Source organism: Pleurodeles waltl, chromosome 2_2, assembly GCF_031143425.1.
Source record: "Pleurodeles waltl isolate 20211129_DDA chromosome 2_2, aPleWal1.hap1.20221129, whole genome shotgun sequence".
In the NCBI taxonomy this organism is placed as follows: Eukaryota; Metazoa; Chordata; class Amphibia; order Caudata; family Salamandridae; genus Pleurodeles; species Pleurodeles waltl.
This window is the reverse complement of record NC_090439.1, coordinates 1,121,368,943-1,121,385,269: the sequence shown is the minus strand read 5'-3', so window position 1 is coordinate 1,121,385,269 and position 16,327 is coordinate 1,121,368,943. Positions and strand designations below refer to the sequence as shown.

Genomic DNA, 16,327 nt, shown 5'->3' with positions numbered 1-16,327 from the left:
GAGGTTGAGATTGAGGTGGAATGGGGCTAGGCGGAGGCTGCTGCGGAATATGTAAAGCACACCCATTCCATGGCACTGCAGGGGTGACTCGAGTCCACTGGTGTTTTGGGGATGGAGTGGGGAGCTTATTTCTCTTGACCAGCGGGAAATGAAACTGTGGAGATAGCCCTAGAAAAGACGGTAGAGGAAACCACTGGGATTTTCTCGCCTCTATGGACACAGGACACAAAATGCATGATTTTGATTTTCCTCTAATATGTTTGTTCGTTAACTGGCAATTGCAAAGAAGGTGGCTGCTGAAGGCTTGGGACTGAAGTGTCCCTTGCCTTGAAAGACTTTATAGCGTTTGCGGATCGCAAGGATTCAGATCTTGCTGTCAATTCCCAGATGGCACTTTCAATGTGGTTGTAATTCTGACTTCAGATCCTTGAGGACTTCAACCACACTTGCAGACACATGGAAAGGACAGTGTTCAAGATCCTGGAAGCAATACCGAAATTCCAGGACATCAGCCAATTCATTGCAGCCTGAGCTTAAACACATACTCTTCTTGAATTTAGTCATGGAGCAAGGACGCACAGTGGGAAAGCTCATGTGAGAGGTGTGGCCCTTAGCTAGCCACGATGGCACCAGCTTGCCTGAATGAGACATCTAGACTGAGATATCTTTCTGAAACCCAAGATATTTTGTCTCAGAGTCCAAGTGGGAGGAGGGCTAGTCACACTGCAGGGAAGCTGCCATCACTTAGGCTGGGGCACTGGCTGTGTGAGTTATTCCAAGCAAGCGTGGCAAATTTGGAGATTTTGTACTCTAAACCAAGAGTTGGTTTCATGGGAGACCACTACAAATGACTAGGCACCCAGTTCCTATGGCAGTGTCTCAATGGATAGCATCTCAAAGACTTTAGCTTGCACCAAGAAGGACCACTTGATAAGTGCTTCAGATCAGTTGTCCATGGCAGTGCCTAGGTTAACCAATCACAGCTTCTTTAAAGAGAAGCTTGGGTGATGGATCAGCAGGAGTGTTTCTTGTGCCCACTGGTCTTGCTTGTATGTTGATAGGCTGGTCTGAAAGAGCCAGTTGCACATGTACTGATGATTCAGGAATAGGGATAGTGCAGGTTGTCCTGGAGGTGGCATGAAAGTGGCAGGGGGGAGGACTTCTCTTATTGGGAGTTGAAGTGGCACCCTGTGGAGTACGGATCGAACAGTCCATGAACATATGTTTGGAATTCCAATCACTCGGTGCCCAGGACATGTTGCTTGGGGACAACAAGCACCATTGTTTATGTTATTCACTGGGAAAATAGGCACAATCCCCAGCAGCACAAACCCTTTGGTTGCCAGTTTATATATGCATTTAGCACTTATACAAGGAAAGCCAAGTCAAAAGGCAGCATGGTGCTGTACAGGGTCTAAAGCAAGCATGCAGTCAACAAGTTGTAGGAGAGGAGGGTTCTGGGTTCAGAAAAATACTGTGGATGAATTGGGATGTAGTGTACTTTGAAGAGGTTTACAGTAAAACTTTTGAGACAACAACAATTGCCTCTGGTAAGGTGCAATATGCATTCATATAAACAAGATCAAATTGAATACATGGGTCATTAACTCAAAGCCTTTACCATTATGGAAAGTAGTCAGAGCTATAAGCTCAGCTTGCACTAGTGACACTGCTTTCACCTTGGAATAAGTGTACACGTTTCCAACATCTGACAGCTTGTAGCTATTTGCAATGCTTTTGGACTATATGCAATCACATTTAGAACAATGGAATCAATATTAGTGATCGTTTTCCAAATAATATTTGCAATTTGAAAAAAATGGACAAAATTTCCCAGCGGTTTGCTAAATCATCATACATTTTTTTTAAATAACTTTAAATATAGTTTCTCTAATACAGCATTAAATAAGACAGGTTTGATGCATACTATTGTGTTAAAAACATTAATGGTTTCACACTCACTCAGGGCAACACAGTAAAAAATGGTGGATTCTAATAATGATTCAGTGGGGGACCCCGAGTTCCAGTAGTGATAAAGTGGGGGTACACAGAAGTCAAAAGGTTGAGAACCACTGCTCTACAGTTAGGAACCGATACAGATAGATGCACAGTACAAACAACAGCTTTACTGTGACACCTCCTGTGGTGCAATACAAACTTGTGTAACTGAAGAAACAATTGTGCTACTGAACAAATTCTTACTGCATGGTGTTGTGTCATATTTGCTGTTATAGATAAATGTTATGCATGTTAACTATGTTAATGTGAACACAAATATATATCCAAAGTATTGTGTTACCAACTTCAAATGTGACAAGACAAGAAATTTTTTTAGAGAAAATCAGTGCTGCCCTGCCTAATAAAAAGGGAAAGGAAGATTTAAAACTCATAGCGGCATATTTATACTCTGTTTGCGCCGGAATTGCGTCGTTTTTTTTTACGCAAAGCTAACTCCATATTTATACTTTGGCGTTAGACCCGTCTAGCGCCAAAGATCTTGGAGTTTGCGTCATTTTTTAGCGTGGACACCTACCTTGCGTTAATGATATGCAAGGTAGGCGTTCCGGTCTAAAAAATGACTCCAAGGCATGTGCGCCTTATTTAAACTCCCGTGCAAAAATGACGCACGGTAGTGGGCGGGTCAAAAAAAATGACGTCCAGCCGCTTTTGCGTCATTTTTTAACGCCTGGTCAGGGCAGGCGTTAAGGGACCTGTGGGCTCGGAAGGAGCCCAGAGGTGCCCTCCCATGCCCCCAGGGACACCCCTTGCCCACCCCAGGAGGACGCCCAAGGATGGAGGGACCCATCCCAGGGAACTTAAGGTAAGTTCAGGTAAGTATTTTTTTTGTTTTTTTTTGTGGCATAGGGGGGCCTGATTTGTGCCCCCCTACATGCCACTATGCCCAATGACCATGCCCAGGGGACATATGTCCCCTGGGCATGGCCATTGGGCAAGGGGGCATGACTCCTGTCTGTGCTAAGACAGGAGTCATTTCAATGGGGGTTGGGAGTCAAAAAAAAAATGGCGCAAATCGGGTTGAGGCCAATATTTTGCCTCAGACCTGACTTGCCCCATTTTTTGACGCCCAAGCTCCATTTTCCCCTACGCCGGCGCTGCCTGGTGTGGGTCATTTTTTTTTACGCACACCAGTCAGCTGCGCCGGCTAACGTCATTCCATAAATAAGGCGCCCCCATGCCGCTTTGGAATGGCGTTAGCCGGCACTAAAATTTTTGACGCACAACTGCGTTGGCGCAGTTGTGCGTCAAAAAGTATAAATATGGCCCATAGAATTATAAAGTTGTGAGACTCAATAGCCATTTTAATTCCAATCTTGGAATCGTGTATGTAAAGTCTAACTCATCTGTTTTTTTTATTCTCTATAAACATATTCAGTCTTTCATTGCATTTCAATTTACAGAACTTATGTATAAACTACTAACAAGGAGAGTAATTGCAAATAAAAATAAATAAAAATGCAAAGACAAGACCCAGGATATACCAGAGTAACTGAGGGATGACTACCTACCCTTCTGGAACTCCGTGTTCCACTGCAGCTGCCGGAGTGCACGTTTCACCGGGAGGACTTCCCACCCCATGGAGTCAGCCAATTCGACCACGTTAAACTCCAATTCGCTGCAGTGGGTATGGTCTTTGCCCGCCAGGCGTTCGCGGGCCAGGCACACCGCAATGGGAGGGCAGCTGAAACAAAAGTGAAAAACTTCCATGTGAGTACAGAGGAGGAAGGAAATGATGGACACAACAAGACAGAACTGCTACAAACTAACAATATTGGAAGAATTATGCCACAATAGATTCCAATAACCCAGAAGATGTTACCCAACAAAGCAACATTCCAGAATGCTTATAGCTGATGATTGTTAAAGACACAGGAATGGGTAACGCGTACTGCAAACAGAGGATGACCATTATCAACCTCTACAGACACTCCATCTGCTTTAAACTCTCCTCTGTAAATGCTACACCTAAATCTGTACCATGCCAGAAATCTTTCTGACGTACCACCGCCTTAAACGTCACCTCCTATATATTTCATACTTATTATGTACAACCCTATGAAAACCTGCTCTCGTGAATTTTACGCTATATAAGACAGCAAATAACATGGTTCTCCTTTACTGCAGATCCATTTGTCCAGGGCGCCACTGCGGTGTGAAAAGCTAAATCATTCTCCAGTAATGAATTTGCTTGTTACTGCACTCTCGACTATAAAGCTTGAATTGTTTAGCACAAGGATGCATCTATCTAAAATTCCATAACTATGGCCCTGCAGTCCGATACATCTGTTATATATTGGTGTGCTGTGGTATTGCTCATGTTTCACAGGTACTATTCAGAAGTCTGTATTATATCGACAAAATATTTTGTAGATATGCTTCAGATACACAATATACCAGTGGAAATGTGCTTATTTGGAAGTCCTGAAGTATTAAAGGCATGCCATGAGTAATACTCTTGCAGGCTCTAAAACAGAGGAGACACTGCAGAAGAGAAGACCTTTGGGAGGAAGTAGAGCTGCATTTGACCCTTTTACAACTGTGTTGACTTGGGTGGCAAGTTAAAGCCTGGAATCGAAAATGATCACTCAGCTCCTTTTTTCCGGTGAGGCAGATGATGGTGTTCCACGTCCAGGGCCCCTGGAAAGGACAGACAGTCTGGTTCTCACAGTTCTGTGACCAGAATTTCGGATTCTGCTCCGTTCTTACAAAGGAAGCCCCCTTCTTCCAGTGATCAAGGCATGCGATGATGCTCCCCTCGGTTCATTTTAAGGTTGGAAGTGGGCGTAGGTGTTGATGATGTGCATTTGGAATTCAGCTGGTGTTGTTCAAGGAGTTGCCCCAAGGAGTGTATATAAATATTAAAGAGTTAGCAAATGACAGACGATGAACTGTTATTCTTAAGATTTTGTTTTTCATATCTTTACATTTTAAAACATATCTGAACTTCATCTGGCCCATGCCACTTCCTAACAGTAGGCCAAGCTAATCCCATGCGATAATTAGTACACACAGATTTCACTTTGTCATTATAAATTAAACAAAATCAGCCACCAGCAGTTGCTGATCGGATACTGTTGGCACCATGTAGCTCTCTATGGGGTCTGCATCTCCGGTAACCTGTTGCTGTGTTCACCTGTGCAGGTAAGACCTGGAATCTAAATCTGGTCAAACCTCAGCCCAGAAAGAGACCCTGGGGCTTCCCCTGTCCCTCCATTCAACAGGTAGAAACAGTGGACCTTCAGAACCGGTATTCTGTAATGCTTTAACTTCACAAGAAGACTTCTGCCCAGCACTTAAAAAAGTGTTCCTAGGGTGGGATCTCTCTTGCTGTGCCTCTTGAGGCTAGGAAGAAGCCTGGGACAATGAATGAAGCTGCTGTGCTTGACAAGAGTAACAGCGGTTATCTAGATGAGTCCTGTTGCGGCTTGAAAAACAGATCCATCCTGCTCACTGTGTGATATTTTCTGCTCAGTCATGTTTTTCTCTACCAGAAATTATCGATTACTGACCTTGCATACCATGGTACTGAGCGACAGATAGCAGACGGAAGCAGATTATAGTTCAGGTACGAAACCATTTTAATTCTGCTCCTGGTGGCAGCCTACTTGTCCTCCCCAGGTACATCTGTGCAGTGGAACGTGGCGAGAGCCACAAGACAACTGTAGGAATGATGTCCTATGGATAACACAGGGAGTGCCTGCTTAAAATGGATGTCCTCCCTCAGGTTTTCTCTGTCCTTCTCTGTGAAAGTGACAACCTGCATGCGCTTTGCCCTTTGCGCCCCACCCAACCCAAACTCCTTTTGCTGTCAGTAGAGTGGGAGTCTCCATCTACTTCACTGTAAGCCTAATTCCTCCTGTCACTGCACATGTGGTCCAATTCCCTTTTGTGCTGTGCATCACCTAGCCACGATGAGACTTGGCTGGTTGGTGCTGGTATATTGTTTCTGTGGAAGTCAATATGAAGGCTTGACTAGTTAATACCAGTGTCTTGCTCCTCCTCAAGCTTGTGTGGAGGTGCATGGTTCTCCCAAGAGCCTTGACTATTTTGCATCCCGGCCGGTCATGACTGACCCAAGATTAATTTATGTGGCCAGAGGGCTGAGGATTCACAGGGAATCAAAACAGAACTGGGAATGGGGCAAGTCCGGACTATCCGCGACCGGTCTGGTACCATCCCCTAAGAGACGACCCCGGAAGGAGATTGAGCAAGTTTCCCTTCATTGCATGCCTTGGTATAAGATCCCCTTTGCTGCTGTCTGTGTCAACCTGATTCCAGAAGCACTGGGTTATCTCCCTAGTCCTTATGGAACTATGGATTTTTTGAAGGTGTTCTTGAATATAACCTTGAACTGTGACTGCCAAACCAGTTTTGATCACAGCTTGCTCTTTCCTGAACTGTGGACTATGAATAAGGTAGTCCTTTAATCACACTGCAAACTTTGTGCTTGGGACCTTGCAAGCTGACTTATAAACTTTGGACATGAGTGGTGCCCTGGTTCATATTTAGTGCCTGAATTTAGGACTACTTGAAGTTGAACATTTTCATTGGATTATCAGCCACTTGGGTCAAACCCACTGTGTTGTTCAGCCTTGCACACAGGTCCGATTAAAAACTAGAGAAAGAAGGCACACATATCCTAAAACATTTTACACTGCAGCATATTGTCTGGAAAACATCTGCTCCACCGGCTAAATTGTGATAAACAGCACACATAGTAAACCTGAGAAGTTCAAATTCATTTCTCTGCTATAACCTTTCACCCCACCTACTGAGTCAACATAACACATTTGATTTGTCCTGCATTAGTGTTCCCTGTGCACGCATGCCCTCCCCTCTTACATGCTAAAATGCTCCTCTTAGCAACGTAGAGCCCAGCACTGGCCTGCAGATGCTATCTTAGCTACTGCACTTCACTGCCCTGTGAGCCTGGGAAATGTAAGACCTTTTTACCATGCTTACAGTGCTTCTCTGGTTGGTCCTTTGAAAATGTACCAGTGAATAGACATAGGCGTCTTTTCACCTGTATTTATGGCTGGGTCATCCAGCTCTCCAAGTAAGGATGAGTGTTAGAAAATACATTGAGGCGAGTGAAAGCTGAAAAAAAGATGTTTAAGAACCCTCTCACCGTTTTGCCACTGTTCGGAGTTGCTGAGGTCCACCATAACAGATGATTCGACAGGCAGAAAGTGTGGGATGTAGCATCTCCAACCAGTTCCGGGGATGCAACTCCAGGTAGCACAGTAAGGTTTCAATCCCTGGAACGAAAGAGGCCAAAAGAACATGATGGGGGGGGTGTTTACCACCACTGCCAATGGCTCAATTTTGCCACTGTGCACGCTTACGATGTGCACATGGCTGGATTTTGCTAGTGTGTAGAGTACAAAGAACCCATGAATACATCTGATTGCTGGCAGTTGTAGGAAGCTGGCTCTTATCAAAATGAGATATACCATGCAAAGAGTCAAGGGGTTTCCTTGCCAGTAGGCAGGGGCTTGCTCTTGCAATCCCAAGATGCTCTTTTAGGGGGTAGTGTGGTCAAGCAGCCTTAGGCTTATCAGAGAGGACTGTTCGACATCTGCAAATAAACACACAGTCAATAAATGAGACACATGACTCAAAGGAGACATGCACCAATTTACAAAAATAACAAGTACCTTTATATATGTTTAGGCAGCAGGATCAATACGATCAGGTAAGTACATTTTGCAAGAAAAATACTTTCAGGTTTCAAAAGTCAACCGTGCATGTATCAGAAACGGCGATGTTTTCCCATGGAGGAAAAACAAGCACTGCATTCATGTATAGTACAGCGACTTATGGGACCAAATTTCCTGACTAATGGGCAAGGGTCCAGGTCACACCAACAGGTCACACCAGGCGGCACTGGGGCAGCAGGGTGCAGAGATGTAGTACGGCATTGGGTGCCCAATGTTAGTCAATGGGGATCAGTATGGTTGAAAAAAGGCTTCAGGTTTGGACCGGGAGTCCAGTCGAGGTAAACCAACAGGTGGGTTAAAATCTTGATACGCTCGGGGACACCTCATGTCCTCTTCTCCATGGGCGAGGGGCAATGGGTGCAGAGGTGTCTTGAGGCGTCAGGTTTTCTCACCAGGAGCACTTGCGGTTGAGGGGGCCTGTGGGCAGAGGCTGCAGGCAGTATTGGCGAGTCCACAGCCCACCTTTGTCTCTGGAGGGCTGGGGGACCACACTGGCAATGTTGGCCCACTTCAGCCCAGGCTAGGTGCACAGGTGCAGTGGTGCTTTCAGGTGTCGGGTTTCGGCAGTTCAGAGTCCTCATAAATCTCTTGGGGTGCCTGCTAGATACGGGGAAGCAGCTCCATTGCCCCATTGGAGTTCCTGAACCTTTGTGGAAGGCAGGGAGTCCTCCCAGGGTTTTGGAGGCACAACAGCTGTATGACGAGACGACTTTGGCGCAATTTGACGAGAGCAGCAGACAGGCTGGAAGGGCTGTGTCCAGGTCAGGTGCTTCTTTCTCAGTCTTTGCTTTTGAGGCCCTTGAGTGTCCTTCTTCGTAGGTTAGCAGGAATCCGCTTTCCTGGTGCCAGAGGCTCCCTAAATACTGAATTTAGGGGCGTTTAGAGGCGTGTAGGGTAGTAGCCAAAGGGCTACTTACTCTTGGGGTCACTACGTCCCCTATGTGACCACTTCATGGGGGGAGTGGGCATAACCCTGTCCCAGAGTTTCTAATTTTGACACACCAAGATGGCAGATTTCTAAATGTTCTGTCCACATCAGGCAGCTCACCTTAGGGGTGGGACTGACCTGAGGGGTGAACACACCTCTCTGAATACTACATTTCTCATCTGTCTGGAACTGGGCCCTGGGACAGGGGGGTTGGCATCTCTCCTTTGAATGAAGCCAGATCTTTGAAGCCCCCTGCCTTGGAATTTAGGTTCACAGGTCATCCGGTTGGGTGGAGTGTGTAAACACCTCTCCCAGAGCAGGTTTTTTTTCTGACCGCCCGGGAGCAAAGGCTCTCCACCAGACACGATTCTGACCTCCCAAGGTTGAGGCAGGCTGGCTAAAATTAGTGCCCTCTGGGTGCATGTATTAATAAATACATCACTGGCATCAGTGAGGGTTTATTAATACAAGATATTTGATACTAAACATCCCTATTCTCAGTGAAGCTGTCATGTAGCTGGGGAACTTGTAGTGACCAGGGTCCAGCAAATGTACTTAAAATGGCTTCTCTGTTCACCCGCTATGTCTAAGAATCGACAAAGACATAGGGGAATATCTGCTTGTGCAGATATGCCCTCACATGTAATATAAAGCACCCTGCCTTAGGGCTCCCATTGAAGACTCTGAAAATTGCACTGTTGATTTTTTAAACATCAAAGTATTTTTAATTTAAAAACTGCTTAGCTTATAATGAAGTTCTTTGGTTCAAAGCATATATAAAAGCAAGTTATTTTTCGAAATTGGTCTTGGATTTATTCTTTGAGCGTGTGTCTCATTTATTGCCTCTGTGACTACAACAAATGCTTAACACGACTCCTTGATAAACCTAACTGCTTGCACACACTAACACAAAAAGAGCCCTAGACCTATCTATTTCTGCCTCTGCAAGCCTTTAGGGATCACTGGACTCTCTGCACAGTGTACTTCATTTTAATACACTATATAGAGAGCCAACTTCCTACACCGCCCCATTCCAGAAGTGATGCATCTGTCACTACTGTGAGATCTGGTTGGGGAAGGGAGAGGGGTCTGCCTCTAACCCAATTGTGGTTCAACCTCACCAACAAAGGTATTTTGCAGTTTCTCCAAGATTTGGACCATGTTGGAGAGATTCCCCTGATGCTGCACCTACTGGAACTTAAGGTCCCACCTCAGAGCCTGCATATGCCATTGGGCATGTGTTACAGCAGAATGCAGGAGCCCATGAGACCCAGCAGCCTTTGAGTCAGTCTTGCTGAAATCCAGGATAAAGGCTGAAACATTGGCATCATAGCCTGAGTATCCTGGACGCGCTGCTCAGGAGAATAAGGTCGAAACTGCACTGTGTCCAGAACAACTCAGAAGAAAGGGAGCATCTGAGAGGGAGTCAGGCGTGACCTCTGCAGGTTTATAGATAACCCCAGTGAATGCAGGAGGTTCACCGTAGTCTGGAGGTGGAAGACAACAGCCAGGGGCAAGCCCACTTTTAACAGTAAATCTTCAAGTTGGGGGAAGACTGGCACCCCAGATCTCAGCAGATGAGCTGCGACCACCACCATCACCTTGGAGAACACCTGAGGGGTACGGGTGAGATCAAAGGGAAGCATGGTGAATTGAAAGTGATTGTGGCCTAAAATAAACTGCAGGTAGCGCCAATGGGCAGAAGGATGGATATATGGAAATCAGCATCCTGCAAGTCCAACGCTACCATCCAGTCTCCTGGTTCCAGGGCAGACAACACCTGAGCTAATGTGAGCATCTTGAACTTCTGCTTCTTGAAGAAGAGATTGTGGGTTCGCAGATCTAAAATAGGCCGAAGACCTTTGTTCTTTTTGGCTATCAGAAGGTAAATGGAATAACAACCACTGCCTACTTCCAACATCGGAACCCTCTTTATGGCTTCCTTGGCCAAGAGAGTCATGACTTACTTTTGGAGAAAGGACAATTGATCCTCCTTCAGCCGTTCAGGAGATGGAAGCATAAGAGGGGGGAGAATTCAAAGGGGAGGGAGTAGCCCCTCCAAATGATCTGCAAATTTCACCTGTCTGAAGTTATGGACTGGCAGTGGTGGAGATGATGGCTGATTCTGCCACCAACTCAACGCCCATCATCTTTGAGGGCAAGATTAGGAGGGCTTATGGGGGGCACTGGTTGTAGCAGGACTCTGGCTACCTGACCTGTGCTCTTGTGCATGGAGAGGCTGGGTAGCTTGCGCATGACGGTGGCTGGGATAAGGCTGGCACGGTTGAAAGCCCCTTTAGTAGCCACGAAAGGGAAGAAAGGCAAGACTAGGGGTGAAGCGGGGCAGCTGAGAGGCCCAAGGACTTGGCCATAGCCCACAAGTCCTTAAAGCACTTCAGCGTAGAGTCTGCCTTATCCCCGAAGAGACGATTGCCATCAAGGGGCATGCCCATAAGGGAAGTCTGGACATCCCCCGAAAAGCCAGATGTCCTCAGCCAGGCATGGCGTTGAAGGGCCACCGTCGACTAAACCAGTCTGCCCAGCACGTCAGCTGTGTCTAAACCACACAAATAATGGTGAACTTTGCTGCATCTCTCCCGTCTTTGAAGGCTTGAGATAGGAGATAGCACAGCCTGGGCCTCCTCCAGCACATGTGGCAGCACTTGTGTAACTGGGTCCCACAAAGTGGTTGAATAGCGTCCTAATAAGAATGCAATGTTCACCGACCACAATGCAAGGCTGTTGGAAGAAAAGATTTTTTTTCTAAGCTATCCAGCCTCCTGGATTCGTTGTCTGGGGGTGTGCAGGGAATCCACCATGGGAAACAGGAAGCTTGGACCACCAAGCTATGCAGGTGGGGTGTTGGATGAGGAAAGATGGCCCCCCCCCCAGGGCGGGGCAATTGTTCTATTCCCAGGAGTCGCTGTACTGGGCTTGGACCAGGTTCCCAGAAGTGCTAGTGCTTTATGAAAAGGGGGTAGCACTTCCGTCAAGGTATTCGTCACGACAGTCACCGAGGAAAACTCAAGGTCCAGGAACTCAGCCGCCCTCTTCACCACCATAGCATATGTTGCTCCCTCTTCCATAGCCAAGTCAGGGCAAGAAAGCATGCCAGTATCTAGAGACTTATCCAGTTTGCTGGCATCATCCAGTCCACTTGTCCTTCTAGCTGGTATTATAAAGGGTCCAGCGACCCCTCCCATTCTTCCCCAATGCCCAACATTTCAGAATACGGTTCAGGAGTCGACCGAGTACACGTGGGTCCTGTTGTCGCCGGAATCGGCATCCGGCAACTCTGTTGCGGCTGTGTGTCGGGTTTGGGTATCCAAATTTGGCTGCTGCTGCTGGTGGTCGCAGGGAGCATCAGTGTCAGGGAAGGTCATGGTGGCGCGACCGACACCAATCTGGACCAGAGATTGGATCCACCGGAACCCATCGGAGCCAACGCCGAAGCCACCGGCTCAGAACCTGATGGGGCCTCCTCTGTCCCCATGAGGCCCAAAGGCGCTTCAGAGGGGTCGGCCAGCTCAAATGCATGGTGCATGGCCTCGTAAAAGTCTTTAATCTGAGCGGAGGTCGCTCCGGCTCCTGGAAAAACAGGGAGGTGCAAAGTCAAACTTGCCAACAGCTCCGCAGAACCATGCCATGAGAGCCAATGCTCAGTCATCGCACCGGCTGATGGACGAGGAGAAGTCGAAACACGCTTTGACTTCTTGTATTTCTTATGCCTCTCTCCTGAATGTCCAGAAGTCATGGAATGGTGAAAAAGAAGACTTGGGGCTCCTGGAGCCGCCACACAACCTTCCCCTTTATTGGGACCCAAGACCTCCTAGGAGCCGCGCAGTGCAGCGTCGCCTGGCAGGCCGCTAGCAGTTTCAAGGACAGCTGCCTCAAAGCCTTTGGTGCTATGACTCAGCAGTCCGAGCACGACTTGGAGCTGTGGTCAATTGACACCACCTACTGGTGACCAGGGATACTGCTCACGAAAAATCTTCCTGATCCAGTCTGACGTCTGAGAAATTCAAAGGTAAGGAATCCGCAGATAGCTGTCTCTATCATATTAGTCCTCCTAACAGCATCCATCCCTGTGACTAAATCATCTTTCCCCGATACGCTGACTTTTCCTTTCTCCACTATAAATAGTGGTGTTCTTTTCAGCCAATATATGAACACAGAATCTATCATATATGAGAAGAGAGAACCTCTCGACTCGCAAACAAAACCACTATCAAAAGAAAGCTGCATTCACATCAGTCCTATTGTCAACTAGCCGACTAGATCTGCTATCGGCCATTACATTTCTATTAAGGGGCCCAATTATGAATTGAATGAAACATTTTCCTCATTTGGGATTCTACTCTATCCAATCATGATAGGTCTGGTGGGGTCACACCTCCATTTCCAGAGTGCAGAAACACCAGCTGCTAAAACTGCATGTTGCTGAGAAAGGGCTGCGGGCACAAGTTCAGCTGGGCTCCTCTGCTCCCCTCCTACGGCATAGGGAGAGTATGTAATGCTCCCAACTGCCAACACAGCGACTTGCATAGAACCTCGCTACATTGCAGCCAGTTCACCACCTGTACCGCCAGGGGGTAGGACCGCCTGGCCGAATGTTGACCACCTTCGACTTGGCAGTCCACCTAACCCCCTGTGGTATTTTGAGTATCCTTACCTCCAGGGATTCCATGGCGGCAGCCCCGCCACGAAATTGCTAGTGATAAGGTTACTGGTGAAAGGAATACTCATTCCTGTCGATACTACAGGACTCCACAACACCCCCCCTCCATGTAGGAGCCCACCCAACCCCAACAGAAGCCCCGACCCCCTCAAGCAGGGACACCCCCCCTCCCCATCCCCATACTGTACCCTCCACCCCCGAACCCCATACTGTACCCCTCTACCCCCCACACTTGCATACATGCACACACACACACCACACATACATACATACACACACACACATCCACGCTCACTCTCTTCACACACACATGCAGACTTGGCCACAACACACCCCCACCCCTGCATACACACACACACACACACACTCCCCTCCACCCCCGCATACACGCAGTCACACAGACACTTGCACACACACAACACCCCCCATCCCCTCCGTTCACACACACACACCCATTCACACACACAACACCCCTCCCCCCCACCCCTCTGTAGGTCGATCATCTTACCTAGTGGTCGCGGTGGTCGTCCAGGAGGGAACGGGGTCCATGGAGCTTGCTCCGCTGCCAGCGCCCTGTCAATACAATACGGCCACGAAGTCTACAATGTAGTAATATGGCAGGCGGTGTTGTGGTGACGTGGCAGTGGCGACGGAGCAAGCTCCACTAGACCGCCGACCACCAGTATGGCTGCTGGCGGCTTCCCCACCAAACAGTAGCAGAGAGCAGCCAGCAGCCATAATATGGCAGTCTGAAGACCGCCAACACTGCCAGTCATGTGGCGGGCGGGACTTTGGCAGTCTAAGAAAAAGACTGCAGAAGTCATAATGAGGACCTTAGTGTTGTCTTGATGTGCTCTATAAAACATGTCTCTGATTCACTATAAAGGCCAGACACACTTCTCACCTTCCTCCCGAGCATCCAGGGCCTGAACAGTTGGCTCTATGGGAACGGCACGCTCGTGTTTGTAGCAGACCCTTGGTTGTGTTCCAAGATCTGTCTTGGACGGCTGCGCCGGTTCCTCACACTCCTCTAGTACATCCATCATCTCCTCGTCATCGACTTCCCCCTACCACAGAAACCATAGAAAAGAAACAAAATGACAATAGTGAAAGGCTGGAGAAGGTGGGTACTTGGGGAAACATACTCACTAAGTATTGTGCAAAGACTCACTGATACGAAAAAACATTACAAAATTAGTCCTACAATTAAATTAGTGTAACGAAATATTAAACAAGAAATTCTATACAGTAATTAGAGTAACAAAACATTACGCAAGTCATCCTACAAAGTAATTAGTGTAAAACATGAACGAGCAGTGCTAGTAAAGACCCACTGCCTTGATGGCTCTTCAGGGAAACACTAGGAGTCTTAAGAGCACAATCAGCCACATGGTTGTTTCATACCTTTAAGTAGAAATAAGAAACAAAACGAAATTAGCTACTTATCATAGTAACTCTTGTATTTCTAGTCTTTGCATCCCTCAGGGACACCAATAGAGAGCCATCCCATCAGATGATACCAGAGAGTAGGTGCTCTAGAACTTAAAATGCTTAGAAGCCAAATCACAGGAAGCCGGTCAGATGGCATCTGTCATTCCTCTTGTCTACATCCCTTAAATTCAAGCAGCCAATTAAAAAATATATATATTAAGGATTGTAGAGAGTAAAGGCCCGGATGGTGAAGGACTAATTATACAGGTATTAATACTGTGAATAACTAACATTATAATGGTCCGCTACCTTCTATCCAACCAATGGGAAGATTCCTCTGAATTAAATTATAGATGGGATTTGAAATGAACAAAGATCAGAAGAGGTCTAGCCAAGATTGCCTGACCAAACTGTATTTTAGCTTGAATTTCGAATCAAAAGAATAGTGATTACAAAGTTGTAGACCCCGGTGGATGTCTTGCATATGACATAAATAGGGGCATGCACCTGATAGCTAACAGAAGCTATTTTGCTTGGATAGCTTGTAGGTGAAATCCAGTAAAAAGGAATTACCTGAAAGGAACATCAATCAAGAATGCAGGAAAAAATCCACCCCACCATAGAACCACCAAAGTTAGCAAATAGTTCAAGGACTAAAATAACTCTTGATTTGTCAAAGTAAAATCTAAAGGGTCTTCAAATCGAAAACCCTGATTGAGTAGCACAATTACTGCCTCTGAAGATGTGATAAGCAAATGCCCAGGCAAGCAGACTTTAATTATCTTTAGTGAGTTTCAACTGTAATAAGTGAAGTGGGATAAATACATTTTACAGTTGCTTTGTGGGCTCACAAGATATGTTTACAGAAGTTCCTTAAGGGCAACAGATGGGTTTTGTAAGAGTGTCCAATTGCTTACATGTTTTGACAGTGTAGATTATACAACCCTACAAATCAGTTAAAAACTGTCTTATTAGTAAATATCATTGGTACTATATTTATCGTGTACATTTACAATACAAAACCAAATTCATACTCTTGCCCAGATTGGGATGGTACTCATCCTCAGGGAGAGTCAGTTTTTGTATAAACGTTTGCCAGTCTTTCAGATCTTCAGTCATTTTTATATTCCTACACGTCAATTTCATATTTACTTCCTCTGCAGCCATTCATTCAGATACATTCAGGTATCCTTGTTCACAGTTCCTTACCTGTAACTCCAGTTCTCTTGTAGGGGAATTTTCATAAGTCATAAGCGTTGAATAGTCACGCCCACGTGCAGGGAGCCCGGAGCACTTCTTTAAAATATATCTTAACTGGAGATTTTCACCTTTCTTCAGGAAGGCCTGTAAAGACACTTAGGAAAGGCACAAATAATGCAGCCTATGTACATAGGCTACCCTGGCCGAAGCCTTCATCATGAAGTCAAAAATGGGTCGGTACATTATAATATAAGAGTACCTTGTAAACAGAATAAATCTCCCTCACAAACCCTTTTTATGAGTGAGATGAAGGAGAGCAGGACAGAGTATCCCCATAGGCTCCCATTATGT

At 46.4% G+C, this 16,327-nt stretch overlaps 1 protein-coding gene across 3 annotated transcripts in view; it reads right to left on the bottom strand.

Moving 5' to 3' along the window:
- Positions 1–16,327, bottom strand: part of RECQL4 (RecQ like helicase 4) — a 235,129-nt gene that overhangs the window by 80,004 nt on the left and 138,798 nt on the right. For all 3 annotated transcript variants that reach the window (XM_069220936.1, XM_069220938.1, XM_069220937.1), the window contains exons 19-21: positions 14,250–14,412; positions 7,148–7,277; positions 3,528–3,700 (exon numbers count right to left, since the gene is read on the bottom strand). In XM_069220936.1, the coding sequence (XP_069077037.1) occupies positions 3,528–3,700; positions 7,148–7,277; positions 14,250–14,412 (466 nt within the window). The remainder of the gene's footprint in view (positions 1–3,527; positions 3,701–7,147; positions 7,278–14,249; positions 14,413–16,327) is intronic.